The sequence below is a fragment of the Sinohyriopsis cumingii genome, chromosome 5 (genome assembly GCF_028554795.1).
Source record: "Sinohyriopsis cumingii isolate HCF-2022 chromosome 5, ASM2855479v2, whole genome shotgun sequence".
Lineage (NCBI taxonomy): Eukaryota > Metazoa > Mollusca > Bivalvia > Unionida > Unionidae > Sinohyriopsis > Sinohyriopsis cumingii.
The window spans coordinates 41,171,373-41,188,536 of NC_142965.1; the positions used below are offsets into that span (position 1 = coordinate 41,171,373).

The 17,164-nt window shown below is 36.5% G+C and overlaps 1 protein-coding gene and 1 long non-coding RNA gene across 10 annotated transcripts in view; one reads left to right on the top strand and one right to left on the bottom strand.

Annotated features, from left to right (window-relative positions):
• Window positions 1-17,164, bottom strand: part of LOC149799010 (uncharacterized) — a 67,954-nt gene that overhangs the window by 31,357 nt on the left and 19,433 nt on the right. For 4 of the 6 annotated variants that reach the window (XR_016421059.1, XR_016421061.1, XR_016421058.1 and 1 more), the window contains exon 2: window positions 13,877-14,030. The exons of 1 other annotated variant lie outside the window; for it this stretch is intronic. This is a non-coding gene — a long non-coding RNA (uncharacterized LOC149799010). Of the gene's footprint in view, window positions 1-12,496; window positions 12,783-13,876; window positions 14,031-17,164 lie in introns of those variants that run through there. One more of the 6 variants, XR_016421062.1, reaches the window with a different exon arrangement.
• LOC149799011 (uncharacterized) overlaps window positions 14,028-17,164 on the top strand; it is a 45,539-nt gene continuing 42,402 nt past the window's right edge. For all 4 annotated transcript variants that reach the window (XM_089957956.1, XM_089957959.1, XM_089957957.1 and 1 more), the window contains exons 1-2: window positions 14,028-15,768; window positions 16,401-16,635. In XM_089957956.1, the coding sequence (XP_089814082.1) occupies window positions 14,789-15,706 (918 nt within the window). In that variant the 5' untranslated portion in view covers window positions 14,028-14,788 and the 3' untranslated portion in view covers window positions 15,707-15,768; window positions 16,401-16,635. The remainder of the gene's footprint in view (window positions 15,769-16,400; window positions 16,636-17,164) is intronic.

Genomic DNA, 17,164 nt, shown 5'->3' on the forward strand with positions numbered 1-17,164 from the left:
GAGATCTCTGCAAACCAGAATCAACATTCTGATCATGCATCATGAATGACACCAACCGATGATACGCGAGTGCAACATGATTGTTTAAAAACTTAAATAACACTTCTTCGGATGGTTCCTGATGTCCATTTATTCTCAGAGAAACTTCACTATCTCCTAGAGTATGAAACACCATAGTTGTTCGCTCTTGTGAATCTATTATTGCGTTTCCCTGAAATATATGACGTGGCGCCGACACTCCTTGCTCTGATGCTATCTGCTATGTATATAACCCAACAACGTTATTCTTGACACTATCGGTGTTCATAGTCAACCATGACAGCGATGACTTCCCGCCCTTGTCCATGAAAGAGATCAGCCGTTGCTCTTCAACGACTGATGACATCATCATTTTGTATCCACAAGGAAAGTTTTGTCAGCCTCACTTTACCGGCATTAACTGCATTGGGTCACCAGATTGCACCGTTCTCAGTGGCTTTTCGAACTAGTACAACTGTATATTTTGCACCGGAAATAACTTTTCGAACATGTCTGTATAACCCGAAATAATGTCACAGCGGAATTACACAAGAAAATTCTTTATCACCATTTAACATTGATCCAAATGCTAAGAATCGCAGGTTGAAATTTTCCTTCATCGATGCAACTTCAGTTCCAGCGGCATTCAGTGCTACGTTACTGCTTTCGGGTTGATCAGTGGTTTCTTTGGAAAACATCATTTACGGACCAGCGGACCTTGAATAATCATCGAAATATTGCCGAGAATCGTCGTGGCAATGTCAAGGTTTTCAAGACATGATTCAATGTTTTCTTCCGTCAATGTTGTTTGTGGCACTGCTAAACAACGGCATGACACCATTATTAACAAATCCAACTCGATCTTAAATTCAGTTTAATGTATTATCTACTTTCAAACGTTTTCCTTCGATCTCAATGAATGTCTTGGCGAGCAGGAGATATATGCTTGTATCTTACACTTGTACTTCGATTCATTCACGTGCGACAGGTACACGTGAATCATAAGAATAATATTGATAATCACGCACTGATTCATCTTTCAGAACCGGTTTATGCATGTCATATGCTGGATCAGATATACGCTTGAACATTTTTATTTATATTCATTGTTGTTTAATACGACCGTCGAGCCAGACCACTTCCCGCTATTAGACTTGATGTTATATTTTTTCTCTCCCGGCGGCTACTTGTTGTTTTGTCGGTGACGACATTCCAGCTAATTCTTGCAGCATGATTTATTATTTTGCTGACACTTGGTGGCAACACTTCGGTGATGGGTAGTTTTACGTGAATGCATACTTCTGTGCTGGGTTGTTTTTCTGGCTGTGGTCGGACAGCTTGTGGTCTGCGTACTAATCGTGCGAGTCTGTCTTTAGCCAACGATAATGCTTTACCAACAAAATTAGCAGCAGTGCTAATAACCTTATCACAAACAACTTCGATGGCATTCATACCTAATTATTTTGCAATCGGAATGGATTTTGGGGCTATCCTTCTGAACAAAGCTTGAACAACATCGCCAAGTCCATCTCCGTAGATCATTTTATTAACTGGTAATCGTGAATTTATGACCCTGACACTTTCAGATCTACGTTGGGCATTGTGCATAATCATGTTATTTTGTTATCGCCGAACTGATTGATCACTTACTGTAGTATTCGTCGGTAATATCATCTGTCAACGCCCGATAGACGCCACTGTCCATGACACCACCGGTAAATAAATGCTGACAAATAGCGGCTGCTTCATTGATGATTTCGTGGGAATTGTTGCCGGCTCGTCTTCCACCAATGAAACTTTCTAGTCGATCAACATCAGCGAGGATATTATTGGAACAAAATTTATCCTGACTCAATGGCGACTCAGAGATCATATTACCACCTTCTTTCCTACAATGTCGATCGCGAGTGGCAAGGTCACTTCCGGTTGCTCATTCATTAGGTTCTTCTTCATCAATATTCGGCGGTCCAAATTGTGATATTTTGGACGATAGCATATCTCTAAGTAAGGAGTTTTTAGCAGCTTTTCTCAATGGTTTCTAAACTTCTTAAAATGAAGGCTTACATTTTTCTATGATTTTATTTATACCATAGTATTCTGGAAACACACAAGGAACCCAGTTTGTTTCTGGAGCATCAGCGGTGCTTGGATCTAATTGTTTACTACGAATTTGATATCTTGCTGCAGCAATCCCTACAGAGATTTCTTGAAGTTTTAAAAAAACCTTTCTCGGTAAATCGGAAATGCGGTTTTTCAATAGATTCCTGTTCTGGATCAACAAGAATATATCTTAGATCACCAATCTCATCTCGGGCTTGTTCTATACTACGCACTTTCTGTATTTCTTGCCGCAATTATGGTTGATCAACAACTATTTTAGTTGGAAGCTCTTTGAGAATCTTGTTGGCTTGTTTAGCTCTTTTCTCCGGTTGATTTAGCGGTTTGTTAGGTTTATTAGGCTGTTTGTTTCACCGACGGAGGATCTTTAGTGGCTTTTGTAGCTGACTTAAATGTTCAGTACCGTTATGTAAAGTCCACATGAGCATCCTCGCGTTGCTGTAGCTTTTATTTTACAGAATCACAGACTGGAAGATACCTCTTAATTGCATCTAGTCGTTGTCGAGGTAATATTTCTTAGGAAGTTCCACAGTAAGTGCTGAATTCGCATTAATGGTTAAGATATACGGAGACTGCACTCGCTATTTAAAAACAACCAAGAACAATGATGACGGAATTACTTCATCGAGCTCTGCTCGACATAGTCGAAAATACAACCCCGAGAAGAATTTCGATGATAACGGTAAGTTCGACTAACCCTGAATTTAGTATTAATTTTCCAACTGCGATTCCCGTAAAAGAAATCGCACTAGCACAATTACGAGTATATCACAGTTGGCCCAATATCAGATCAAAATCGTTTGGTGGGTTACCAGCGAATAATTCGTTCGTGTTTGCACATAAAAATAAATCCGATGGTACACCCGACTGGGATGTCATTGGGATACCAACTGGGTCTTATCAAATCGAAGAAATCAATGAGGAATTACAACGTCGAATAAAAAATATCACAGGAAAAGAATCCAAAATAAAAATAACTGTTCATGAACCAACCCTGTCTTCTGCCATCGAAATAAGCACTCCAGACTATGCTGTGGATATATATCAGAGTTCGATCAGAACAGTATTAGGATGGCCTGAAAACCCACCACCAGCACTACCAATACCACCAGAACCAAAAAAGTCTGATTATGTCACGGACAAGAAGTCATACCACGGATTTCAACCATTATACGAGGAGGTTTTATATGGGTTACAACAAGCAACGTTAGGTAGTACGTTTGAACTTCGCGATTCTGGTTTCCAATGGTCCTTTGCTTATGAACACCAGGGAAGAAAATATTATAAAATGGGCATGAATGTGATCGATCAATACTTCATGGTTGCTGATCGGGATCATCAAGCACAACGGCGGCGACTACGACAAAATTTTCAGGAGCATCTTTTCGGTGTAACAGGCTCAAGCAGCGAAATCATTAAACAAATTGAGAGATTAAATCAGATTATATTCGATGTGGAATATTTTAACCAGCGATTAACTCAGGCGATAATCGATCATGTTGACAGCGATAAAAATAATTCTAAGCAACAATTTTTAACTGCATACGGGTTGACAGAAGCTACACTGCCGAATTTTAAATTTCCCGGGTATAATATCTCCGAACAAAAAAAAGTCGATCAATGATGTCATTGATGAATATTTTCCTGATATACTCGCTGCGTGGAGAAAAACACTACCGGAGCCAGCTATCCTCAGACACAACATTAGTCTTTCGGGTGATGGCCGGCATGTGTCTCCGGGTATCGTAAATATAACCGAAGTGGTCGCGGTCAATCTTGTGAGTGATGTCATCGATGGCAGCTACAGCACAGACACGACAGTATCAAATCAAGCCCAGCAAGGATTTGTTCTTTCATTCACCCCGAAAGACCCACCTGGATATCTGATTGTGCAAGAGCCGATCAATCAGGTTTATCTGCAGTGTTATAATCCACTATTATCAAGAATAAATTTCAAACTAACAGACCAGTCTGGCCACCTTCTGGATTTAAGACACGAAACTCTACATATTAATCTGCTTGTGAAATCTTAAAGATTTTCAATCTTAAAGATTTTCAATCTTCAAAAAAAAAAAAAAAATCCTGACAGTCAGGGTGTGTTTTATTATCTAAGAAATTTATTTTTTACTGAAAAATTGTCAAATTTCTCAATTTTGCAGGGTAATATGCCTATCAAAATCATGAAAATTGTCCGATTTTGCTACACTGAAGGGTAATATGCCTATCAAAATCATGAAAATTGTTCATTTTACTAATTCCGTAGGGTAATTACCCCCGCATGGTCATGAAAATTGTTAAATTTCTCAATTCCGAAAGGTAATTACCCCAGCATGGTCATGAAAAATCAACAATTTTCCATGAAACATAAAATTTCTTATAATAAAAAACTTTGATCATGTTGATTATAAGAAATTTAGTTTTTACTGAGAGATGCAGTCATAAACTTGGGGTTGGGGTGCTTCAACTTCTTTTGCAATTAATTATCATTGACGTACCTCGTCAAGTGAATACTATTCTTATGCTTTGTTTTAAGGGGACGTCCATTAATTATGTCAACAATTTTTAGGCAATTTTTACCCCCCCCCCCCTTGTCAACAACTGTCAAACTTTCAGTGACCCCACTAATAAAATTTTACCCACCCACCCAACAAACTAACAATTTTATACGGCTGGCTTTTATGCTAAAAATAGAATTATGGAAATTAAAAGGTCTACAAATAAATTTTAATACATTTTTTTACTTGTTTAACATATTTCAAATTGACTATAACACTTTGAATTCATGAAAAAATCGAGAGTTTATATTCTAGCTTCTATCATCTTCCCATGGGGAAGCCAAATGTTCCTCAATTGTTATAATGGGCAAAGTGGCTGATTCATTAACTTCTTGTGGAACCGATACACCCGACAAGTCAACATCATCTTCATCTAATCATTCTCCGCTTAACATCTCTCCATGAGCAATAATTGCCATCAGCTCTCTCTGTCTTTTGGCAGCCACTCGTATTGGCCGAATTCTTTGCGGTTGAGGAGCATGTGGTAATTGCCTAGGCCCAAGATCGCGTTGTCGGTGCTGTTGAACATGCTTCTTCAACATGACTTGTGAAGCAACATAGAGGTGACGGATTTTGCAGATCCGTTCAAGCAACGACAACTGAATGAAGGACAATATAGATCATATTGAAGGATTCTGAATGCCTTTGCCGATCGAGGTAGCATGTTATCAACTTTCAAAGACTGATTGAAGAAAAGAGATGGAAATCTGTGCAAGTCGCTCTCAGATGCATCTGGTTGAAGAAGTTGTATGCTTGTGTAGGCTACATAATTTATTTTATGTATTATGTTAAAGATGACTGTATAATAGTCAAGCTCTCAAGTTTCCTAGGCTCAGTTATCCATCCTTGGAGGGATAGCTCATGGACTTCAATATATATAGCATCTATACATATAACATAGATGCTATTTAATAGAAGTCCATGGATAGCTTTACTATTTAGATGTCTATGGCTCAGTGCAGTCTTTGAATTTAGTAACAGCTTCCCTTAAAAATCTGTCTACAGTCTACAATCTACATTGAATAAAAACAAAATATGATGATGCAAGACTATGACTTCCTTGGCAAGAGCTCAACCGGTTTAGGATTAAACTGGTGGGCTGTTGACGGGCGAGCGAGTGTGTGCCATACCAACGCACCGACTAATTTCCTATTTTTTGATTTATTAAATTTATTATAAAAAATAACATTGTTGACGTCAATTTATCTTGAACTCCCCCCTCCCCCATGTCAACAATTGTCAAACTTCTTCAAACCCCGTCCCCCCATTTTGTTGACACAATTAATGGACGACCCCTAATATAGCTATACCAAAATATGGACCTTTTGACCTTAGCTGTGTACCGTTCTTTGCCTCCGCAAAGAATTCGACCAATACGAGTTTTTTTTTTAATGATTATTTTTTTATACTAGGCAGGTGAATACAGCAATAAAAGTTTGCATAAAAACTTTCCTTGCACCTTAATAACAAAAATAGCCGAGGTGATTGACATAGATTGGGTTTCTTTTTATGGAGAAATTTCCGGCCAACAAAATGTGTAATTTTTTTTTCTTCCGTAAATTTCTGCGTCGACATGCAGGATATATCCGAGGCACAATTTTGTCTCTCAGAAATGGCCGACTAGGCATCCGGATGTCAAATTTTAATAATAGCTAACTTCCAAATAGGTTGCGGTTTCAATATTAATTTCTTTTGTAATGATTTTCTTACTCTATTGATGCTAGAAATGGCCAACGTTGAGAAAGGTGATAAAAAGTCTAAGATGGCAATGAACGTTAATTTTGGAAAACAATGTATCAGGCAATGAAAACATTCGAGGTTTATAGTACTCATTCGAGTTGCAAGGTACTTTGACAACTGTTATAGTGTATGGTATTTTCGAGGATAAGGTCACCCTATGGCCAGGGAGCTTTAATTTGGACCCTTTGTGTAGGGTGGGAGACACAGTGCCCCCTGTCCTATGGACCCTTTGTGCAACACTGTATAGGTATATCTTGAACTATAGCATTCTACACTGTCAGGTTATTGGCCTTTGAAACCAAATAGAGCTGTTGATGTAAGCAGAATGACATACTGCTGAGTCATAATCTTTTCTGGTGAAAACTGTGTAGGCTGCATCCAATATTTGCAATGTGTAGTTTTTATATTTCTTAAAATAATTCAACAAATAAATAGGAAGAACTCTTGTATATATTTGTATGAAGAAATGTCACTCTTAAACTTAAGAAATTATTTAAAGGTTATTGAAGATGGTGAATGACATCACATATTTTGCCTGAAAACATAGACATACCCATGTAAATATGGTAACCGTGTTACTAAAGAAAATCATGTTTGGTTTGAGACACCAGTTATCATTACTAGGGACCATCTGGCAACAATCGGGTTAGAAATTATAAACTGATGAATGAAATGTCTAAGTTTTGTGCATGTTTTATATCCTTGATCATTTTTGTTTTTAAAATCAGTAGCTGGTTTACAAATAAATAGGAGGGTAAACTACAACTATTGTCTGAGTTACTTCTGACTCCTCCCATCCTTTTTTAGATATACTCATATTTACACCCACATCCCAACATAAATATCAAATTATCTAAAATGGGATGGAAAGGGTGAGAAAACTCAGTCTAGATCTAAAGCCTAAAACTGTATAGATTTTATCTTTAGCACTGACAGTTTAAGAAAGTTTGGTATTTAAAATTTTACTTTTTCTATGGATCTTTGACATTCATGCTATACGTGTGAAGTATAGTGGTGTATAGGTCCATGAATATAACTTTCATGTGAAGTTGTATAAAAACTGCATACATGTGCTGTTTCTTTTTCTAACACTGGTAGTGATAATTTAGTCTCTGTTAACTAAATGGATTAGATGTGGTGCCAGTTATTTGCTGTGAATGATAATAAGCATTTCTTATGAACCTGAGTTTACATTTGCATGTGCATAATATTCTGTCAATTTTGCCCTTAGTTGTAAATTTTTTAATCATTTTGTTTTTATTTTCAGAATATATGAAACAGAAATATGTATGCACTAGTGCAGTACATTATAACTAGTGCATGTTTTAACTCTTTTTCCACTTGTATTTTGATGCTTGTTTTGAAGCATTAATGAGACATTTTCAAAAATACTTTGTTCTAAGAATCTATTTAAATTCTTAAGGGAGAAGGTAATTTGAGGTTCTGAGCATTTTTTTAAAAATGCTAATGATTTTTGTTTTCCACTGTTGGGATGCTACATACATTTTTGACAAAACAAATCCACATGCATAAACTATCGGTATATATCATTTTGAAGGTATTTTCTTTTTCAGAAATACTTTCTTTTTTAAACTATTCTTATTCTTTAAAGAGAAAAGGTAATTTGAAGTTTTTAGCCTTTTGTTAATGTAACTTAATGATTTCTGTTTCCCACTAGATTTATGGCAATTATTGTGTTATATGAGCCAAAAAAGTATACTGGAGATCAATAGGCTTTTAATTAATTATTTACACATGATAAAAGATGGTAAAGCACAATCTCCCCTTATCAGAACTTGTAGAGTAATGCCATTTCTGTACAATTACACTATATATTCCAATTAATGGACTCTTCTCTTTAGCAGGCTTTTGAAAGTCACATGTGGTCACAAATATATATATTTTTTTAAATTAATAGAAATCCCTTTATGGAATAAACACTTTGAGCATTTCTTGAACTCACATTTACCCCTTTAATTATACTAAGAGATTTAATAAGTGGAAACTACTCATAAGAATAAGACCTTGGGCTTTGGAAAATCATATCTCTTGATGGATAAAATTCATGTTTTAAATCGATATATCAATTAAGAGCAATGTATTGGCAATTCAAATTAGTAAATTGGTTGTATGTTAAATATTGATGATGAAGATATATTTCTAAAATTAGTTATGCTCTTTTAGCCTTTAATTCAATGCCATGCAGTCTCCACATAAGAAGCATTTATTTGGAAGGCTTTATCTTAATGTGTGTGTGTGTGTGATTTGGATTTTTAAAATAACTTTAAATTAACAATTTTTCAGTCATATCGCTATGATGTCTGCAGTGTGGCAGTTGATATTGATGTCTAGCACTGGAGCATCATGCCACAGACATGTAGCAGGATCTCCCACCCATTACATTATTCTGACACCAGGCTGACCAGTCCTGATACTAACCTCTTAATGCTGAGCACCTAGTGAGGCAGCTGTTAGCACCATTATTATAAGTATTTGGTATGACTTGGCAAGGGTTCGAACCCATGTCCTCCTGCATCTGAGGCAGACGCTCTAACCATGAGACCACTGTAGTGGTGCTTTTATCTTTGTACATTTTTGGGCAATTTATTTATTCATTTTTGGAACTAAATCTTTTGTTGGCACTACATGGTCATTTTTATGCTGAAATGAATAAAACATGTAAGAAGCATATACAAATGCACAAATAACACATAAATATTCGTAAATCGTTTTCTGAACTTAATCAGATGTCATTGCTGCTCATGATGGACATAATACCAGACCACTCAAATGAAGGTTAAAATTATGCCTCCAGGGATCACAGTTTTGCAAGCATTTTAAAGCCACATCCCTATCCTCTATTGTACCCACACAGACTCTTTCTTTAAACATGTCTGATTCTTTATCAGATTTTTGATCTTACTCTGCTATAATACAACTCATTCTTGTACAAAATATTGTACATAATATGAATTTAGTTAGGGATGTAATGAGTTTGTTGTCAAACTAAAATTGGTTCTATTTACATTCCAGTATCGCCTCCAGAGCAGCTATCTTGAAAATACTGATATTTTATTCCTCCTGAACGCATGGTCATGTCAGCATGCAGTTGTTGCTAAAAGACTTTATATGATGTTTAGTTGGTCTGAGATGAAAATGGTGTGGATCTGACATTCATTATGGCTACCATGGCAGCCATACTGGAAGCCTTGTTATCATTACTCCTGATCAAAATGTCATATTGGCATGGGGTTTTCACCAGAAGGCTCATTATGATGTCTAGATTGTCCTAAATGAAAATGGTGCCAATCTTACAGCTGCCACAGCAGCTGACTATTAAAAACTGTATCACTGATGAATATCTGAGATAGATTCTGCACTCAGCAGCTGAAAAAAAGAAATGGTCTTATCTTGAATTCCTGGAAATTCCTTATGGACTGCACCTTCAAGGGACTCTTATTTATTCCATGTGCAGTAATATGTTTAAAGTTAAGCAATTACACTTGTTAAGGAGTTGTTAGTGTTTGTATTTAAACAACAAAATGTATGCTATGATGACTTAGAAGTAGTTTTCTAGTGAGGTGATCATTACTATGTGGATAAAATAAATTTACTGCATTATTTTCAGAAGGAAGGTAATAAGGAAGATTTAAAGGAAAATGCACATGAAACAGAGGGAGTAAAACATGAAGCTGATATGAGTCTGAAGTAACTATTTCTCCAAAGAGAAATAAGTCGGACTCTGTGGCAGCAAAAGAGATGGAAGTCTTTAGCCACATTAGGTTGATGATTACCCAAGATTTGAATTCAGCTCTAGTTATATAGCATCAGACTGTAATCCAAGGGTTGTGGGTTTGATATATCCAGCTCAGGTCAGCTGCATTGGTATGTACTTGGGAAAGCCACTTAGCTCAGATTTCCCTGGCATGGTGTAGCCAGTAACGTTTTGAAAGAACCATTTCAACTAGCAAAGAAAATGACTTTGAAGGAAAATGTTGTATAATTGTGTTTAACAAGATCAACAAGCTTTTATTTCTCTAAAATACAAAGTGAAAATTCAAGAGACACTTATGGTAGTGTGAATTAAATCCCAAATAATCTTAAATGTCTTAGCACAGGTCCAAAAGAATAAAACGTTCTGAATGAAATGCAATAGGCTTGAATGTTCTGATGTACCACATTAATGCAGTCCAGAATTTCTTTGAATGAGTTCACACTAATTCCAAAACATTTTGTTTATCCAAAGTCAATGAGCACTTAGTAGTTGCAATGATTAATTTACATAAATAACTCATTTCAGTTCACAACGCATTTGTAAAGGATTCCCACAGGCTGATCTTAAAACAGAAACGAATTACTTGTTCATCATCTTAAAACAGGATTAAATTATTTGTTTATCCAGTCCATATTTATACATATTTTCACTGGACCTAGATGTGAGTCATTCCAGTGAAAAATTCCTATCAAATTGTAAAAAAGTCTTTTTCTAGAATGTATTGTTCTGAACTAAAAAGTTATGTCAGCATGTTATTTACATCTTACAATCATGGACAAAAATTATTCATGTAAACATCCTGTTTACAAATGGCCATTATCTTAAAGTACAATCTACAATCGACTGCTCCGGTGGCCTAGTGGTTAGAGTGTCTGCCTCAGATATGGGATGTTGTGGATTCAAACCCCAGCCGAGTCATACCAAAGACTTACAAAAATGGTACTAACAGCTGCCTTGCATGGCACTCAGCATTGAGAGGTTAGTGTTAGGACTGGTCGGCCTGGTGTCAGGATAATGTGACTGGGTGGGACATCATGCTAGGTGTCTGCAGCATGATGCCCCAGTGCTAGACATCACTATAAACTGTCACACTGCAGACATCGTAGTGATATGACTGAAAAATTGTTAAAGCTACGTTAAAAATCTAAATCACACACACACACAATCTACAATCATGTATAAAAGTTAAGCATATATATAAATAACAATATAATGTTTGTATTATTGAGAAACCACTGGTAGGAAGCCAGTAATTAATGTAAGTTGACTATTGTTTATTTCTCAATTTCGTACTGACTTTTTCTTGTGTTTTGACTTTGTTTTGGGGTCAAGCTGCTGATAAATTAATCTGTATTGTCTACTCTAGATTGTGGTTGTAAAATGAGATAAGTGAAAACACTTTCACTTTGATTAATTTATAACCCACGGTTTAACAGATTTGCTGTATTGGCCAAAACAATTTCATTTTAAATTAAAAGGGGGACATTGGAACAGTCAGAGAAAACAATTGGTGCATAAAAATGGAGGTGATTGTCAAGGAGCAGCAAACTATTGTATTGACCGTTGAGAATTTACATTGAGTTGGCAGAGCTTAAAGAAGGTGTGTTGTTTGCTATAGTATAAAATTTATGCTAGTGTAAGAGTTTTGTTTGTCAGTTATAGTGGCACTTTTAACTCATTATTGGTTATATCATGCAGAGAAAGGGGAGCTAAGTGAGAATTTACTTGAGCCCTGGTTGGTGTCGAACCCACAATCCTTAGATTACAAGCTGGACGCTATGCCAGCTGAGCTTCAACTGTTCCCTTTACTGTAAGAGAGACATGCCTGAGGAAAATCATTCCTTATAATAGTTGCCATTCTTTGGCTTTATGTTTGCCAGGTATTAGAACTTAACTACTGCTGATACCCCAGAAATCAATTTGTGGCAGATTTGCTGATTTATAGCTTTATTGTTTGAACCATGAAAGCCCAGAATGTCCACCTCATGATGTACTTCTTAAGAGAACATTGATTTCTATATTTTGGGTGTTATTCATTTTAAAATGCTTTGAAAACATTATTCAGTATAAAAAATGTTTGTAATAACATATTTCATGGAGTTAAGGTAGGGGTAGTTTTGCATATAACAAAATAAATTTGTTTCTATCTTCCCTTCAAAATCTTGTTTCACTTGATTATAGATATAAGAGAAATGAATGACTGAGGCTCCATAGCATCCTTTCAAACTGTATGATGACTGGAACATAGAAGAAGGAAGCTAAATATATGTTACAGCAGCTCAGACAGAAGCAAGTTGAAATCAGTTTATTTAAATTCATGTCTTGGGGGAGGTAAGATTTAAACAGCCAGATTGGTTTTGATGGGAAATATGGATCATGCAAACGATAGTTGGGCTGGATACAATTATCATCACCTCATCCAAGCATCATCGATGTCATTTGAAGTTATCATCACATATCTACTACTTTTCATTGTTACTGCAGCATTAAGGTTGGACAGAGGATCAGTTGATCAGAATTCACTTAATCAAAACTCAGTGAGATCATTGATGTATTGGTTCATGATGAAGACAGCACTGAGGGAGGAAATGAAAAGATATTTTCAGTGAAAAATGATATTCATGATTCATGCAGAGATACAGACTATTTTGGGAATCAATTTGAAGATGACTGTTTCAATAGTAGAAAGTACCCAGAATTTGAATACCAGAAGAAGATAAGCTTGAAGTTGGAACCAGTCAGGGCAGAATTGCCAGCTCCTGTATACAACATCACTGATGATGTATTTATGTCATTTTTAAAGCAACCAGAAGGGGACCAGTCTGAAACAAATCCCAAATGGGTATGTGGCAGTAAATGTCATCTCAGCTCTCAGCAGAATTCTGTATGGAAAAGTTCAGAAACATCATTGCAAATAAAGGGCAAAGAATTGCAAGTCTTGTTTCAGTTAGGTACGACAGCTACCACAAAAAAAAGAAGCTTTTGGAATAGAAACAGATTTAAAGTCTTCTATCTGGGGTAATGGTCTCAAGAGGGCACAACTCAAGGAAGAATCATTATTACCAGGGTCAGTTTCTTGGCCTGCAAAACATGAGGATGTAGATTCCAATCAAGTTACTCTGAAGGAAAAAGGGTTCTTGGAAACACATGAAGATGGCTTACATATCTATTTTTGGAATGACCTAGACTTTGATAGCTTGAACTCTGACATTGATGATGATGATGACACTAATGAATTTCTTCGAAAACAATTGAGTGAATCAAGTCATTCCTGTTCTTTTAAGAATTTCTCATATACAGAAAATGCCTTGGAAGAGCAGAAAAAACATACTTTATATAGAGAGAAGATCTTACCTTTTCAGATCATTTGATGGAAAACAAAAATATTCACATTTCCCCTAAAGCAAATGAAGACTGCATTGACAGTATTGAACTACAAGGCTTAAGTAGAGATTCAATGATTGAACACAAACTCAAAAATACAGATTCGCAGCAGTGCCAAGAACTGAGTATCTGTGAAAATATGTTGGCATGTGTAGACAAATACAAATCCATAGTGCAGTCGGAAGGTGTTCAAAGTAATATGAGTGAAAAAAACTTCTCTAATAAATGCATACAAGTAGGGTTAACAGAGACAGTTTGCTGTGGACAGATGGAAGTGGGTACATACCATTATTTGGATTCAGCTGTTGTTTCACTTGATAAGGCTAAGGAGATTGCCATTTTCTTGCAAGATCCATTGAAAGGAAATATGTTACATGCGGCAACTGGTCCTGATGAAAATTCTCAAAATGGTAATGGGAAGTTCATCATTGGAGAGAAAGCTGAAAAAGTTAATATTGTTAGAAACCAAGTTATCATTGGTACCAGTCCCATATATAGGGACAGCAGTATGATGGATTTGACATCAGAGCAGTTAATATTGTTCACAAATAAAATAACTCCTGAAAATGAGAAGCAGAAAGTCAAGGATGAAACATCTGAAGAGAAGTCAAAATATGGATTTCATGCAGTCCAAAACTGTGTAGTTAATCTGGAAAACATTGAGAAACAAGAATTGTGTGGTGATACTTTGACTTGTGATGAAGACAAGGAAGATTTAATGCATCCACACAACTCTGAAAGGCATAAATTTGAGCTTGACAGTTGTAGCAAAGAAAAGTATAGTTCACAGTGCACTAGAGGGAGAAAGCACTCAAGGCATATGGAACATGGAGGAAGGAAGAGAAATAAATATAGACCCTCTTGTAGAGGAAGAGTTGTACAAAGAGGATGTGCAGCAAAAATCGAGCTTGGGCAATCTTATGGTCAGTTTTTAGACTTAAAGAGCAGAGCAGTTCACATTATTGAAAAAGATATATTGGAGGCAATGACAGATGCACTTCCTGTTGATTGCTGGAGATATCAAGGTTTAGAAGAAGGACACATTTCTGAATGAAGACAGAAAATATGTTCCATTGAACAATAAAAAGCAGCAGCTGCCAAAGGTTCCACTCATGCCGTTCCAAGATAACTTAATGAGAAAAACATTGATGAGAGGAGGTAGATTGGTTCACAAAGAAATCAAGATGAAAAGTTTAAGATGAAAAAAGTTATCAACACTGATAAGTGTAATAATGTTAAGAATGTGTCAGATCGAGGTAGATATGCCCAAGAAAAACAGTCAATGATGGTTAGAACATTCTTTGCATGCAAGATGACCACAAGCCTAAATGATACTGACAAACAGAATGATTCTTTTACATTTGATGGAAAGTTCGACAAAAAAGGCAAATCTAAGTGGAAAAAATTAAATTTTTATCAGGATGCAGAGTTTCATGACATATCAGAGCTGTTGCATGAGCTGGTGTCCACCTGGTGCTTCTACCCAATGCTGTGTAGAAACATGGAATTCTGTCTACCATCCAGTTTGCAAGCCTGCTTTGAGAGGTTAATCAATGGTCCACCAGTAAGTCTGGAAGAGAGGATGTCTTATGAATGGCTTCAGCTTCAGAGCTTCAGCACCTTTCCATCTTTGGCTTGGGGAATCTCTGTATGGATGGCACAAAGTGGCTTTTACTACACCAGACAAGGTACATGCACTAGATGCTATGCATGTAATGCAGTGCATGAAGGATGGAATAACACTGATAACCCCAATGAAGTACACAGGCAAATATCGCCCAATTGCCCATTTCTAAGAGGCAACCCAACCTACCCCAATTTCCTAATAATCCCAGACACCATGTACAATGGAAACAGCACAGTGAGGAGTGGTTCTATACCTACCCCATCTATACCTGTAGTATCTGAAAGAACCCAGTCCAGGGTACCAGAGCCATATCCACAAACTATTACTACCATAAACCCTTCAAGTACGCTTCATCAAGATGAGATGTCAGTGTCACCATCTGCATGTGCAAATGACTGTCACCAAATTCATTCAGAGACAGCACAAGTTGAGGTCAGATGGGGAAACTCAGAGACCAAGGGTTCCAATGTTAGAATGAAACAGCAGTAGACCAGTAGCACTCCTAGCATGGGAACAGCCAGCCAGAATCCTCTCCAAGATCGACAAGCCTGGTAAATCAAACAACTTTTACTTTCTGGCATGCCTGGTACAGTAGACAAACTTCTTGAGATTTAGTAGTCACATGATGGGTCTAGTTCACTGTTCAATAGAATGTGACTTCCCATGATCTGCATGTACAGTAAGTACTAATTTGACTGCAATCATAGAGGATTCCTAATGATCAGAAAGTCAGAACAAGCTTTGTTTGGGAATGTAAAGGTTATCAAGACAACTTTAAATGAAACACATCATTTAAATTTTGTATTAAAATTAATTTTATTTGTAATGTTGCTGTGACATATACTTAAAAAGTTCTAATACATTAGATTTAGTAGCAGATTATTAGTAATGATTTTGTGACAAAATTAAAGTCATAATAGAGACTAAGGTTGATTTGTCACTTTGGATTTTTTATTTATGGTTTTAAGTAAAATAGAGACCAATCAATTTATCTTAATGGTGAGATATATACAAGCACATCTGCCTTTATATAAACATGACACAGGTGCACACAAGTTATCTGAAATCATTACAGTATGCCTCTGTTATAAATACTGGACCACAATACCCTATTTCATTGATTATTATTGCATATACATTATCTGTTCAGTTTTGTTTGGGGATTTTTGTTCGTTTTTTATAGAGGCACCCTCAGCAACCCAGAATTGATGCTGAAAACACAGAATATATGAACCCTGGGAATTTTGTGTTGACTCTACCAACTAGACAAGAAGAGGATCCCAGCATGACAAGGTCAGAAAACCCTAAACACCCTGAGCATGCTCCATTGTCATCCCGAATCAATTCATACACAGGCTGGCCCATCCACTTGGATCAGACGCCACAACAAATGGCAGAGGCTGGATTCTACTATGCAGGTACTAACTTAAATAAGACTAAGTGGACCATACTTGTTAATAATAACTGCTAATAAGTCAGTATGCATGGTTTAGACTAGGACATTACAGAATCGGTTGATACTTGTTAAGAACACAGAAAAATACTTTGACTCGTAAAAATGAGTTGGCAAAATCTGTTTTCATTTTTTGGGAAACTGACATGTGGTGAGAATGATACTGGCTAATAAAAGGCAACAAAATAATGTGAGAGAACAAGCAAAGACAATAAAAAATAACTCCGATTCAGAATGCATATTTAATGCTGACTCTGTACTAACTACAGTGATTTATGCCAGTACAAATGGCAGCAGAACTATGAATGTGAGAACCAGAGACCTGAGTGGGACAAGTAGTTCTCATAGTTGCAGAAAGTGGAATTAGTTCATTCAGTGAAAGCAGTTTGTGAGTGATGTAAGGTTGTTTGAAGGCATAATCCTTCAATTGAAATACTAACTTACAGCTGTCAGGCAGTAGCCATCATGAATTTTACTTGGATCATTTAATTGCT